At 39.1% G+C, this 13,691-nt stretch overlaps 3 protein-coding genes across 3 annotated transcripts; 1 reads left to right on the forward strand and 2 right to left on the reverse strand.

Annotated features, from left to right (window-relative positions):
- The first annotated feature begins 6,198 nt into the window (after positions 1–6,198).
- LOC117576145 (serine palmitoyltransferase small subunit B) lies at positions 6,199–7,067 on the forward strand. The gene is made up of 2 exons (XM_034260712.2): positions 6,199–6,559; positions 6,616–7,067. Exons 1-2 carry the CDS (start codon positions 6,463–6,465, stop codon positions 6,771–6,773), a joined length of 255 nt encoding a protein of 84 aa, XP_034116603.1. The 5' UTR covers positions 6,199–6,462; the 3' UTR covers positions 6,774–7,067.
- LOC117574405 (pickpocket protein 11) lies at positions 6,859–8,646 on the reverse strand. The gene is made up of 6 exons (XM_034258243.2): positions 8,422–8,646; positions 8,243–8,356; positions 7,975–8,191; positions 7,255–7,910; positions 7,093–7,199; positions 6,859–7,022 (listed from the first exon to the last, which is right to left on the reverse strand). The coding sequence occupies exons 1-6, from the start codon at positions 8,457–8,459 to the stop codon at positions 6,859–6,861; spliced, it is 1,296 nt and encodes a 431-aa protein (XP_034114134.1). The 5' UTR covers positions 8,460–8,646.
- Positions 8,647–10,307: 1,661 nt separating this feature from the next.
- Positions 10,308–12,029, reverse strand: LOC117576194 (serine protease grass). Its single transcript, XM_034260787.2, has 4 exons — positions 11,845–12,029; positions 11,539–11,702; positions 11,125–11,474; positions 10,308–11,065 (listed from the first exon to the last, which is right to left on the reverse strand). The coding sequence occupies exons 1-4, from the start codon at positions 11,906–11,908 to the stop codon at positions 10,459–10,461; spliced, it is 1,185 nt and encodes a 394-aa protein (XP_034116678.1). The 5' UTR covers positions 11,909–12,029; the 3' UTR covers positions 10,308–10,458.
- Between the last annotated feature and the right edge of the window lie 1,662 nt (positions 12,030–13,691).

A 13,691-nucleotide genomic window follows, 5' to 3' on the forward strand; every position in this document is an offset into this window, starting at 1 on the left:
CAATAAAATGGAGTTTATATGCGTTTTGGGGGGAATTTCAGGTGGCTAAAAGTCATTAAAATTAATAATAATCATTAATTTTTAATGTCAGAGAAGAACTCGAAAATATGACTAATGCCTTACATGGAATACAATATTTATATTGGAAGAATAAAGCTTTATTTTCAGCAAAACCCTGCAAAGCGATCGCAAACAATGTCTCGACTATAAAAACTCAACTTCCTTTGCTTGGTTTAGTCAATAAATTTTAATACCTATAAAAACAAACTTCAATAAAGTAATGGTTACCCAGCAACTAGTTAGTTTTAATGAGTTATATATGAGTTTGGCTTTTCTTCTCGGTTTTTTTTTTTTTTGTGGCAATTCCAGACATTGTTGATATGATTATTTATCGATTTGTATTGTTTGTTAGTTTTGCTATCGATGGCCATTTCCTGTGCTGTGTTTTGAGTTTGCCTTCGCATAACTGAAATGTTCCGCAGACGCGCGTTTGTTGTGGCCGCATTTGAAATATGCGCTAATTGAATGTGAAAACGAAACACAAGTTGAGAAGTTACGAACAACACTCACACACACACACAAAGATATATATAAACTTACAGATACACAGGACTGTAGAGGATCGAACAAGTCCGCGCGAAGGAAAGCGAAATGGCTGAAAGAGCAATGCATTTTGCGTTGTTTCGTTTTCTAATTAAAATACCAAAAAGCCGAAAAACAAAACTAAGCTCAATTGCTGATCGGGGTAACCCAAAAGCCAGAGAACTGTGCGATGCCTGTTGTTGCCTGGGACGAGGTCCATCAGTGAAACCAAACTGAAGCTGAAGTCGAGGCGAAGCGAACAAAACGAAATGGCCGCGTTGTGCGTTGTTAATGAAGCAGAAAATGCCTGGAATTTTCGCTTGATTGTGGATGTTCTCCCTCCACCTCCTCCTCTTCCTCACCTCTTCCACAAAACAACGCGTCGATCCGCGCAGCTTTTAGAGCGATCTGAGCGAGCTGAGTGTTTTATTTAGTTATTGAACAGCTAAGCCAACGGAGCCTCAAATCGACAAGGCGGCCGCCCTTTTTCGCGCACAAAAAAAAAAAAAAAAAAAACGGGCAACAACAAATATTTTAGCAGCATTTTTGGCGCTTTTCGATGCTGCCGCTGTTGTTGTTGGTTTTTTAATTAACGCGCGCTACGTTTTCAACGTTTTTGAAGGGCTTGCGAGTGCACATGATGGGCATATAACTCATTGGAATTATGGAAGAGGCAACAGCGTAAAACACAAAATAAAACCTGCAACACATTGACGAATCGAGACGAGAGGAGCCAAAAGAGGCAAGGAGGAAACTCGATTGGCCAGAACAGAATGTACATAAACTTTATCCGTCTATAATCTAAATATGTTTCTCTCGCTCTCTCGTTGTCTCGTTGATGTTGTTGCTGTTGTCGTGGTGGTGGCTGTTGCAACAATTTGCTGCAAATTGAAAGCCAATTACGTTGTTTGCAGCATGCCACGGGCAAGGCAAACTGGCTAAAATTGCTGCCGTCGTCGTCGCAGTCATCGTAGACTGTGGCCCGTTTCGCTTGGCTCTTTGGCTGGCCTAGCAGACGACATAAATATCAAATACAGGTCCATAAATTTGAAACCAATTAGCCAACTTAAATTGATAATAGTTGCAACAAGCGGTTGCTCCTGCTGCTGCTGCTGCTGATGTTGCTGCTGTCGATCTAGCATTTGCCTACCAACAGCAGCATCAGCAACAGCAACAGCTGCAGGAAGCTGCAAATCCAAATCCTATGCCATGTCGTAGCCTGGTCCGATTGGCCGCTAATGGCAGTGCCATTTGTTGACATACGTCGCTCGTGTTGACTTGGCAATTTTCGTCGCTGTCTTTGGGGGCAATTGTTGTCCATATTGGTTCGCTTTGGAGGAGCAACAACAACAGCAACAAGAAGAACTACAACTACAAGATCTACAACTGCAATGTCATATGTCTTCGTGTCTTTTTGGGCTGCCCTGTGCGCTCATGTCGTGCCTGTCGTGTCGTTCTAATCACAATTGTTGTTGCCTGCTGACTGCTGCCTTCCATCTCTCTCTCTCTCTCCTTCTCTTGCTTGACTTCTGTTAACCATGCGTTCGTCCATGCGACTTTTTATGGTGCTTTTATGCAAAACAACTTAATTTCGAGACGTCGCACACAAAACGTTCGCCACAATGCTGCCGCGTAAAATATGCACTAGGCAACTGGGTAGGCAACCCAAAACGAAAGACTTAGGCAACGAACTTGGCCAATCTACAATTGCAGAAAATGTGCGCGGCTATTTGCTGTCTGTGTTGTGAGTGTGTCGTGGAGCTGTTATAGAAAATTATCTTAAACGGATTTGATATATATTCAAATAGGCGCTGTGCGACACATGTTGATGTTGTTGCATGCAACAATTGCACTCAGCGCCTAGCGCCACAGACACGCAGCCCGGTAGCTAGCTGGCCGCCTTGTTGTTGCCATTTGTTGCCGTGCTGCTGCTGCTGCTGCGGAATGAAATGCAACGGATAACATCGCTTACAGTAAACGTTTAGTTGTATTTTAATTAAAATATTTTTCCATTTCCCTCGCTACCCAGACGAAGCGCCTACCAACAACAACTCTCAACGAGTAGCAGTCGGATTGAGATCGAGGCATGTCCGTGTTTGTCGGACAGGTGGCATTTATGCTACAACAGTATTATAGGCTAATTTGGGGTGGGAATTGATTGGCACAGATCTGTGCCAACAAATAGCAAAGACAAGCTAACGCTAATGCCACAAATAGGCGCCAGATCAAATCTAATTTATGTCCAGCAAAGAAGTAGAGTTTACTATGTGTAAGAGCTTAAGATTAGATGTGGAGTAAATGTAAATTTAACAAGCGGAAAGCTGTCTTCCATTCCTATAACTTATTGTCTAATTTGATTTAAGTTGCAAATAAATTTCTGACAATTAAGAAAAATGTACTTCAAATTAAATGATTCAAGACATTAATTATAGTTCATTCCCTAAAAACACATTTCGCAATTTCTTGAAGAATGAAAGTTTAAATAAATTAATTTGTCAATTTTAAACAAAAGAAATAAATAAATAATAGATTTCTACATTAAAAATTGGAAGATGCCTGTTTTGGCTCCCACGCATAGCAAAGGCTAATAATTTTAGTTAGTTGACATTTATTTTTGTTTATTGCCATAAATAGATGCATAATTAAGCATATTTTGCAAAAAATTTCCCCACAGCAATTAATTGAATACGTCAGAGCCTCCCCCTTTGCACCCAGACTCTTGCAGAAATGATCTAAGTTATTGGCCAGCGGCGACGCTTTATAAATGTCAAGAGGCGACATTAATGTAGCACATTTATCTAATTAGACAAGCGTTTTAAGCATGGCTCACAGCCGACACTGGCGACTGGCTGCTCCGCGTCTCACGCCAAATAAATTAATCAGCTAATTGATGAGCATAAATTAAAGTGTATGCAAATTAGGCGAAGTGGCGGCCCAATGGTGCGATCTCAGCGCGATCACGCTGCCATTTCGGCTTATTGATGACCAAACTCAATTAAATTGGGCAAATGAGGCGAGCGGCCAATAATGTCAAATGGCAAACAAAAGCGGCGACCACCCACGGCTTTAAAAAGGTCTCAATGGGATTTTAAGAGGGGAAACTTTGTGCAAGCGACTCGAACAACTCAATTAATAACAATTTTTCAGCAGAACAATAATGCAATACCGAAAAACAAAAGCAACAGCAACAAGAGGGGCAAAAAAAATTAGATTATCTCATGGCGGATGCAGTTTGCACAGTTCCTGGGAGTCGCTATCGGTTAATGCCATCGTCATCGTCGTGGTTGTTGCTGCGGTGTTGGGGAATTAGTTGCTTCGGCCTGAACTTTGGGCGCGCGAGGTCGTGGCAGCTGCAAGTTTCAGCTCAGTTGCTTTAATTGAAAACCGTACGAAATGGAAAATGGACTTTCAAACTGAGCCAACCGAGCAGGTAAAAAGGGAACTGTGCAGTGCAGTGCAGTGCGCCGCTCAGTAAATTAGCCAACCGACTTTTTTTCTAATTTTGCGGCTGAGATGAGCGCGTCGAGTGCATTTTTCAGGGCCATGAGACGCTGGCCTGGCATTTGGCAATTTATGGCAGGCCAAAGCGGTGTCGAAAATAGCGCCAGCAACAGGCGAAGGATGACGACGACGACGACGATGGCGATGGCGATACCACGCTCAGCCTCTGGATGCTGATAGGTTTTTTTTTTTGCCAAGTTACTTTCTAATATAACAACAGCGACGGGGCAATGTGAATGTTGATGTGGATGTGGATGCATTGCACACGAAAGTCATAAGCGCAGCCATGGCAATTAAGTTCGAGCGACAAGTTGCGCTGCTGGAAGCCAGAATAGCGGGCAGACAACATCAGCCATAGAGGGGCGGAGAGGCGTGTTGCTGGTGGAGGATGCACTGCAGCAACATGTTTATGGCTCGAAACGGATTGCACGTAATGGGATTTACGCTGAGCGACAGCGATAGTCTGCAACTGATTCAGCCACAGTAACAGCAACAACAACAACAACAGCAATAGCAACAGCAACGACATACACATCGACTTCAGTTACAGCGACTGAGTCTGCAACTGCGACTGCGACTAAGACACTGCGCCTGCGCCTCAATAAAGCCGATCGCATTACCAATTAGGCGTGCACACTTGGCTAAACAGCCGCCACCACACCATGTACCATGGCAAGTGGAAATTGAATTAGTTGTAGCTGCATATGCGTGACTTTGCTCTGGACTCGATTGAGACCGAGACCGCGTCCGCGTCCGAGTCCGAGTTCGAAACCAAAACGGAGACAACGACACCATAGGTGTGTGTGTGTGTAAACATTTTTTACACTTTGCCACATTCCTGCGCCGCGCGCATAAATCAAGCCACTCGGGCTCGGCTGTCAATCGGCAAAACCGCCAGGCATTGATAGCAGCGTCGTCGTCGTCGTCGTTGTCGTTATGGCCAAAGCTTTTGCCTTGGGCAAGTGCTCAGCTCAATACAACTGGCCAGATGTAAGTTGCCAGTTTGCAAGTTGCCACTTGCAAGATTGCACACCAAATGTGCTAGTTTCAACAGTGCGAATTATGGCGCAATGGCTTTAAATCCTGTTTATGTGGCTATTCTTTTACCTTGGCCATCAGCCATCTATGAGAAGATGCTGCAGACACTTTGTTGAGAAGGCAAATTTATGTGCTAAGTCTGGCAAATGGTCGGGCGATAAAAACTACAACGCACATGGTTTTGATGTGACCCAAAAAATTACAGCAGATTAGCAGACAACTTAACGAATTAAGCCATAAAAGTCACATTAAAAAGTAATGCGCATATCAAATATCAAAGAAGTACTCACGCTTTATATAAAACCAAATGTATCCAATTGTTTCACTTTTTTCATTGACCATTTTTGATTTTCACATTAATTTTATTTAAATTTGTAATATTACACAAAAACTTTCACTTCACTTAAAAAAATATATAAAAAAAATTATATTCTTGAAGTGCGGTAGAATCGCATGAATTTGAATTTCGCGCCACGTAACCGAACTTTAAGTTGGAACAGCTGATTGTGTACTTTCACAAAAAGGTGGTTGCTACGACACTCGAGTATCACAGGGTGTTCCCTTGACACACTTTTTTAACTGCAGTTGTTGTTGCTGAGACACCTAGGGTATGAAGTTGACCGCGCACTTTATTTATTGCTCATTATTAGCTTGAACTCAAATTACAAACACTAATTGTGTGGTTAACTACAAGGTTTCCACAAATTTAATGCGTATATGCACATGTATGCTTATATTTAACGATAAAAAAATTGGACCAACGAAATAACGGGCGTTGCGACAGTTCACGTTAAAAGCGAATACAACACCTTACATTCACGCTTTCATTCTATCTGTTGGCACACTTATTCACTTGCATACTTATTTGAACTATTTATAAGTTAAATAAACTATAATATTCCGTTTTTCGTACAATTATAAAAGCGCTGAAAATTTTCCGACGAACGTAACTGTAAATCGCGCGCCAACAAACGCAATGGCTGCCAACCCACATACAAAAGCTTCTTGCTATGAATTGAAACTACTTTCCAACACTAAATTTTAAAATATAAAACTTTGTGTACACACTGCACTCAGCTGTTTTGTTTTTTTGGAAGTCGTAAAAGGAAAACAATAAAGTTCTTGATAGATTGTATTTAATGATAAATCATTTTCATGCAAAGCAATTTCTATAAATAAATTAAATATATAAAAATTGTGGGAAACTTGTGGAGCAATTTCCGTTCAAGAAACATACAGAAATTAGCAATGAGAGTGTGAGCAAAAAGTTATTGCGTGAACTGTTTTGATTATATTGTGTGCGTAAAGCGAAAACCGACAAAAAGTGCAATTAAATTCAAAATGTGGAATTTAAAACAAACCGCCTCACATTTGTATCGTCAATATGAGCTTATAACTTGCATTAACATGTTTGAGCCATGGGAAAAGAAGCTAATCAGTAAGTGCATTTTTCCGGTGATAGCTCAGTTTATTAATAAGCTATTTTTATTCTAGATGGATTCTTTCTGATTATGGTTGTACTTGTGATCTTCTCCAGCTACGTTTATTTGCCCAGCTATATGGAAACGCTGCTTGAAGTGATTAAGCCCACAACTGGATCTAGTCAGCCATCAGAGAAGGCTTATGTGCCAATGAAAATCAGCAGTTTTTAACTGAAACAATGCTATATATATAGAATATATATATAATACTTGCGCAATTGGAAGACAATTAGAATTTAATAACATGATTTGTGATTTACTTTAAACCTATTAACAACTGTAAATACTTTAATGTGCCAAGGTAGATTCGTTTTGCCCAATTGTATATCGGTCGTCTATACTCCAAAATAAGAAATACGGTTTCCACAAGGCGCAACGCCGATGTGTTGAAGAATAGTCCAACTAAACCACCAACAGAAACTGTAAAAGAAGAACATTTTAATATAATTTAAAAATGCCGAGCAATTAATATATGTATATCGAGTCTTACTTAAAAGATCCAAGTGGGTTTTGGCCACGCGACGCACATAACGTTGCGTGGGCAACTCGACGAGCGCCACATGAATATCGGAAACATCTCTTTCAGCCTCCTGTTTACTGCAAGTCAACCAATCTTAAGTAGTTATAATTAATTTAAGTTATTTTTACCTACTCATCTGCTGTATTGAAGATAATGTTGTACTCTGGCTCCTCACAAGAGCTCATGCAATCACAGGATTTGCGCTCAGTCAAGATCTTTTCGTTGATGTTCGTCAAGCAGATGAGACCACGATAGTCACAGACGGGCAGCGAACCCTTGCTGGGCATAGCCATAAAATGGCTGGTGCAATTGCAATAGAGCAGATGCAATGCCACCGTACACTCGACAATGCAACCGGAGTAACTATAGAACTCATAGATGCCCAGTCGCTGCTCGACATGCTCGTGACCGTAGCGACAACGTCGTTCCTCATAATTGAGCTCGTCGACCGATTCGTGATTGAACACCTCGATGACATTCAATATTAATTCCTTGTAGCTGCCAACTAAAACTGTTTCCCTGATCATGCCCTCGGCAAAATGAAATGGCACATCGATAGGCGGATGCACATGAACTTGCACATCGGCAGCCGCATGGAAAGTTAGGTGACCGGCGCCCGTTATGCGATTATTCTTGTAGTACACTTGTGATTCCTTGCGTGCCTGATGCGAGTTGAAGGAGAAACAAAGTCCGTACTCTGTGGGAATGGGCAAGAACTGTTCGCAGCAGTCGAAGAACATATTAAGGTAGCTGCACTCCATAATGAGTTCATTGCATTTGCTGCGAAACTACACGAAAATATAGAAAAATATATAGAATTTATTGTTTATAATATTGCTCCAATATACTAACCACATCCAACAGCATTGTGAAATTGTCAGGACATTTGAGCTTGTCACAGTTCTCGCAACTGATGCAGATACCACGAAAGAAGGCAATCTCGCTAATGAAGTCATCGATATACAATTCGTGCTCTGAGCCAAAATGATCATCGCTTATATCCCAGATCTTCTCGGAGTTGTAGAGTTCACACACTGTTATAGCCGGAAACGAAGTATTCCAATTGAGGCTGAAATGTATCATAGTTTTATCGATCTATATATTTTCTTTATTAACTTACTAAAGTGTATCCAAGTTAAACGACACAGAAGTGGAAGTGAAATTTTCCAACAAAGTTCTGGCAACCGTTACAAAAAACGGCAGCGAGAAGTAAAATGACAGCAAGTAGAGAAATCTGGTTTTGAATATGAATTATAATTAGGTTACATAATATGATTAAAGTTCTTTTTGGTAATTTACACTCTAAGTGCCCACGGCAAATATTCCTTCCAGTTCATAGTACGTGTAACTAACACGTCCGCTCCCAAAACTTATTCTGTTGCACTAGTTGCCAGTTTTCGAAGCTTTTCGGCGAGTCCCTTTAGTGGTGAATAAAAGCTCCAGGCCAGACAATAGAAGCCTTTCATAGCGATAACATCTTTTTATTGTTGCAAGTTCAAGTCAATTTAGGCTCACCCCAGCCACAAATTACTATTAATATACAATTAAGGATTATTTGTTTGTATAATAAATTCTACTAGAAAAAGGTCGTATAAAATATAAATATTTTCGACACAAGCTAGATGTAAAATATTACAATTTTGATTAACAAAAGAAATATAATTTTAAGTAAAATTTACAGGGTATCTTATAGTTAAGTACTCCGACTACTTTGCTATTTAGTTCATCCTCAATTGGATTAATGGGTCAATGTTGCAATGCCATATCAAATATCACTGGGAATAAATCATTTTGTAACAGTTTATCGATATGCATACAATCAGCGTAAGTCGCAGAAAAGTTTACGATTAATTGCTGTATCGGGGTTAGCCCATACTACAACTAACGTAATACTCTCTGACTGTCTGACGTCGCTTAGATGTGAAAATAATTTTATTGTTTATGGCTTTATTAACCGACGTGGTTCGATTAACTTGGCTGGACAATAAATGCAATAATACGAGTTATAATAAAAGTGAACCGCTAATTAAAGCATACCTACGCCATTATCAGGCTGAGTAATCGCTTTTGAATTTAATCTGAATCAGAATTTCACAAAATGTCACAAGCTCGCAACCAACTTGGAGTTCTACTTGTGATGTTACCAAGCTAGACACGAACGATATGAATCATTTCAGAGACAGAAGAAGATGGAATCCGGGTGAAGAAGAAAAGCTGTTAAGGTTGTTGATATTGAAATTAAAATGAAGTTCTAGGTGTGTCATTGGACTGCTGTGAATATTTTTACAATTATGGATTCGCAGACAGTTTATTTAAATATTTCTTGGAATACAAATTAAAACTTCTTTACTACGTCAAACTTTGCTTATTAATTATCAACTCGAATTATAATCAAAAGTCGTCAAACTTCTGTTATTGTCAATCTCAAATATAAATATATGATCTTTAAAATCATCAAACCTTCTATTAATAATTATAAAAATATATTACCTAACATCATAACTTGTTTGCAATTATAAAGAAAGCATTTTATAGCAAACAAGTACTAACAAACCGATCCAGTTGGTTAGTTGAAATTTTCAATCTCTGCATAAGTTGATTTTTATAATAAACGAGAGAAATATGTTAATTTGGTATATAAATATTACATGATTTTTAAGAAATTACGCAGATTCATTTGCAGAGAATTTTTACTGTGAATCAATAGTTTTATATGGAAACTTGATAAAAATTATTAGGAATTATGCTGTGTGTCCGTGAATGATTTTAATTTAAAAATTTATATGTAATTTTATAAATGGAATAGCTTATTCTGCCATAGTTACATAGAATCGATTTCATATTTTCAGTACATGAAAAACGCACTTTTTTAAGGGTTTCATTTTCGCAGTTTGAGTTCTTAAATATATAGAGTTATCAAAATTCCTAAATAAAAGCAGAAAAATTGGAAACTCTTGGTTCAACAATCAGGTGTTGAAAATAAACAACAACTTTTCCCTAAATTGTTTTATTTTGCAGTAAAAATGTATGGCTATTAATATTTGTATAAGCCTCAAATGAAACACTTGGTGCATTTATTAGTAACAAATTTACCAAATGCTTAAGCGTAATAATAAACTTATTTTTCCAAAATATTTCCAACGATTCCGATTCTCAAAATACTTATACTCAATAAAAGCTTCAAAGATTCATTTTCATATGCATTCACAATTTATTTTGCAATACTTAAAACTAGGTAATTTAAAAAACAATGTCTACAACAGACTGTGGCAATGGCATCGATAACTTAATGTTAGAATAAATAATAATAAGTGTCAACATCATGAGGTGCGATCATCATTGGAGATTCTGTGTGATCCAGGGCAACATATCCAAAACCGAGGCAAACACACCTGGTTCATTCTGGTGGATGCCACAGCGTTGACCTCCAAATGAGATAACGCCATACTGCACATAGCGCGCTGTTTTCTTGAAGGCATGCAGGAAGAAGACCGGACCACCAGAGTCTCCACGACAGGTGTGTTGAGTATCTTCGCTCACTGCACAAATATGATTTTCAGTCACTGGAGCTTCCGCATAGTAGTTGCGGCACACATCGAGATCTTTTCGCTTGACCACCGCCTTGAGCAGCACATCTGATGGTTCGTTGTTCTCTGTGGTGCCCCAACCGGAGATGAAGAAACTCTGATCGTAGGCAATATCCTGGGAAGTTCGGTCAATGGGGAGACAGATGGGTTTGATGTGAATCTTAAATGTAACTGTGCGATCCAGTTTGAGCAGGGCAATATCGTAGCCGATGGAACCCGCCCCCGAGTTGGGATGTGCGCGTATCTCCTCAATGCCATACTCCTCATAAGGTGGCAAGCATTCTCTGCGGCGTCCGCCAAACACCTGGCAATCTACCTCAGTCGCAAGATTGTGTTCCCCCAGACGCACGCCAACGCTAAAGTGAACGAAAGTTATTAACTAATGAAGTCTGATCCCTTAATATTTCATACTTACAGATCAAAGACACCTCTGGTGCAGTGAGCGGCAGTTAAGACAAAGCGATCGGTGATCAAGCTTCCGCCACACTGAAAAGGTCTCCCTGACTTTGCGTACTTCAACAGCGCCAGCCAGGGGAATTCACCAATCTTGGTTGGCTCACCGTGGCTCAGCTTGATGTTGCTCTTCTTACCGCACTCCGTGACAGAGTTGAGAACGTCCAAGCCTTGGGGATCGATGTATCGGAGATTCTGTGTGGTCTGTTGCCCATTACCCGGTGATTTTTTTTGAGGTGGTGTCGGTGTTTCTTTGGGGCCACTGCTTTGGGGTTCCAAGACGGCACCTCTGGGACAGCACATATGGAAAGGCTGTAAAGGAAGAGTTTGATAAATAATAGTCTGATGGATGCAACACAGAGAAAGTAATACTTACTGCTCCCTGTCCGCCATAGCAGGTCTCTTGCCGAATCTCATTCTGTATCGAGCGTGGCAGATTGCGTCCGAAGGTGATGAGCAGATCACGCACAAATTGACATTTCTGGAGAGGCACACAAAGGCCTTGTTCGCCGTTTGTTGTGTAGCAGCCACTGCCCGACTCTGAAATGCAAATAATTATTTCACAATCATTGATAAATGATAAATGACAATAACACGTTTGACTGGTTATAACAAACGCATCAATAAAACGCGTAAGCGTTGATGTACATCGCCTTTTTTCGTTGATAAGATATGAACTTACGACTGATCACCAGATTGGGAATGGCCAACAAGACAATGGCCAATGTGCATATAAATTGCTTCATCCTGTCCAAGACTTATTCCAATATAAATACTAAATATAGATCTATCTGCCAGATGCCGCGTAATTAGAACTCGAACGATCGTTTGTTGATCTTTTCGCTTCTGAGTGGAGAATGAGAATGAGTAAAATAGCGTCGTGTGCCGCGCTTTTGTATGAGAAGTTCGCGTGCTGTTGGGGCAAGGTGCCTATTAAAATGCATAAATTGTTATTTACCCAAGCGCTGGGGATCATGTTTTTATTATTTATTTATATTTCTCCGCGCTGACCAACTGGTTTTACTCTCGCAGTAGTTGCTCAGCGTAGCACGTGCGATCGCTGCGCTTGAACTAATCAGAGACCTGTTTCGCTCTCACACTTTGTGTAATATTAAATTCTACGCGAGAGGATTATCATTCCGTCTGGATGGGTTGAATTGACTTACATATTAGTCGCGTGGGAAAATCGTCGCATTCCTAGGAATTCCCAAAATATACTGGCCTGTATCCACTTGACAATTTGTGTTTTGACTTTTCCCCTTTACAAACTAGGGTCAAGTGCGTCTGGATTGCCCGAAAACCATCTAATGGAATTTCCAAGGCTGGGAAGTCCAACAAAGTGTACAATAATTCTTTATTAATGAAATCTGAAGTGGGTTGTCTGTTTGCTTAACCGAGTACAACTCTAATTGGCTTCGCTTTTGTTAGCTTTTGGAATCCCCGAAATGTTGACAAGCATCTTGTCATCCATCTGGATGATGCTTGTATAAAATTGTTGGATAGGTTGCAACATAGCTCGATTAATGGCAGCTTGAGTCAAGCGCCAGAGTTCTAACCGCAAGTTGGCTGTCTTCTTCGACCATTAACAACAGGGGGCTTTTAAATTTCCAGGCATCCGAGTATTACTCACAAACTGTGTTGCACAATAACTTGTCTATTAAATATTCATATTTATAATAATGTAAACGCCCTAAACGTTTTTTTTAAACATTGTCTAACTAATTATTTTATAATAATTTTATAAATATGAATATGCACAATCTGTGAAATATATTTATTACACTTTTCAATAATTTACGTTAAAATATTGACGTGAAAAATAATATAATAATATACAATTGCCGTTAATAATGTATTCTAATAAAAATCATAATATTTCATTTAGATCGAATATAATTAATATATCTGAGCAGAATTACTTTTTTTGTGGACAACAATATTAATCTATATCTGTAATTTGTTTCAAAATACTCAAAGTAATATACCACAAAAATACTAAATAAATGTCATAGGCTATATTTGGTATATTGACACAGTATTATATTCAAAATATACCAAATAATGCTAAATATACCGGATTATCACCGAAAGCAACTAAGACCTCTAGTAAGTTGCTCATACAAAAGTATTTGTTTAAAAACTTCGACCATTTTTATTTGATCGCAACCAAATCACAATGTTATAATAGCCTTATACACTATGGGTAGCGGGTATAAAACTATGACTGAATATAATTTTGTTTTATATTCTTGTATACATATTTCACTTTGCATCTCTGATGAACATTTCTTGAGTGTTCTTTCTATGACATGACAAAGTTAACAAATATTGATTCAACACTTAATAATATTATATTATGAATTGAAGAACGCAATCTTTATGCTTACGCACACCACTTGTAGTAAGTGCGAATTCCATCTAAAAATATACACATAATATCTTCATGTGGCTCTCTGTTCAGAACAGTCATTATTTATTCAATCAATCTGATATAATTTATTAAGTAATAGTTACAATATAGTTATATAT

Source organism: Drosophila albomicans, chromosome 2R, assembly GCF_009650485.2.
Source record: "Drosophila albomicans strain 15112-1751.03 chromosome 2R, ASM965048v2, whole genome shotgun sequence".
In the NCBI taxonomy this organism is placed as follows: Eukaryota; Metazoa; Arthropoda; class Insecta; order Diptera; family Drosophilidae; genus Drosophila; species Drosophila albomicans.

Excerpts from the sequence above, each read along its gene's own strand:
- LOC117576145 (XM_034260712.2), top strand. The coding sequence starts at position 6,463 with ATGTGGAATTTAAAACAAACCGCCTCACATTTGTATCGTCAATATGAG. Across the intron at positions 6,560-6,615 it reads ATGGGAAAAGAAGCTAATCA|ATGGATTCTTTCTGATTATG; the intron begins GTAAGTGCATTT and ends TTTTTATTCTAG.
- LOC117576194 (XM_034260787.2), bottom strand. The coding sequence starts at position 11,908 with ATGAAGCAATTTATATGCACATTGGCCATTGTCTTGTTGGCCATTCCC. Across the intron at positions 11,703-11,844 it reads TCCCAATCTGGTGATCAGTC|AGTCGGGCAGTGGCTGCTAC; the intron begins GTAAGTTCATAT and ends TTTGCATTTCAG. Across the intron at positions 11,475-11,538 it reads GCTATGGCGGACAGGGAGCA|CCTTTCCATATGTGCTGTCC; the intron begins GTAAGTATTACT and ends CTTCCTTTACAG.
- LOC117574405 (XM_034258243.2), bottom strand. The coding sequence starts at position 8,459 with ATGAACTGGAAGGAATATTTGCCGTGGGCACTTAGAGT. Across the intron at positions 8,192-8,242 it reads TTTAACTTGGATACACTTTA|CCTCAATTGGAATACTTCGT; the intron begins GTAAGTTAATAA and ends GATACATTTCAG. Across the intron at positions 7,200-7,254 it reads ATCTTCAATACAGCAGATGA|TAAACAGGAGGCTGAAAGAG; the intron begins GTAGGTAAAAAT and ends GTTGACTTGCAG.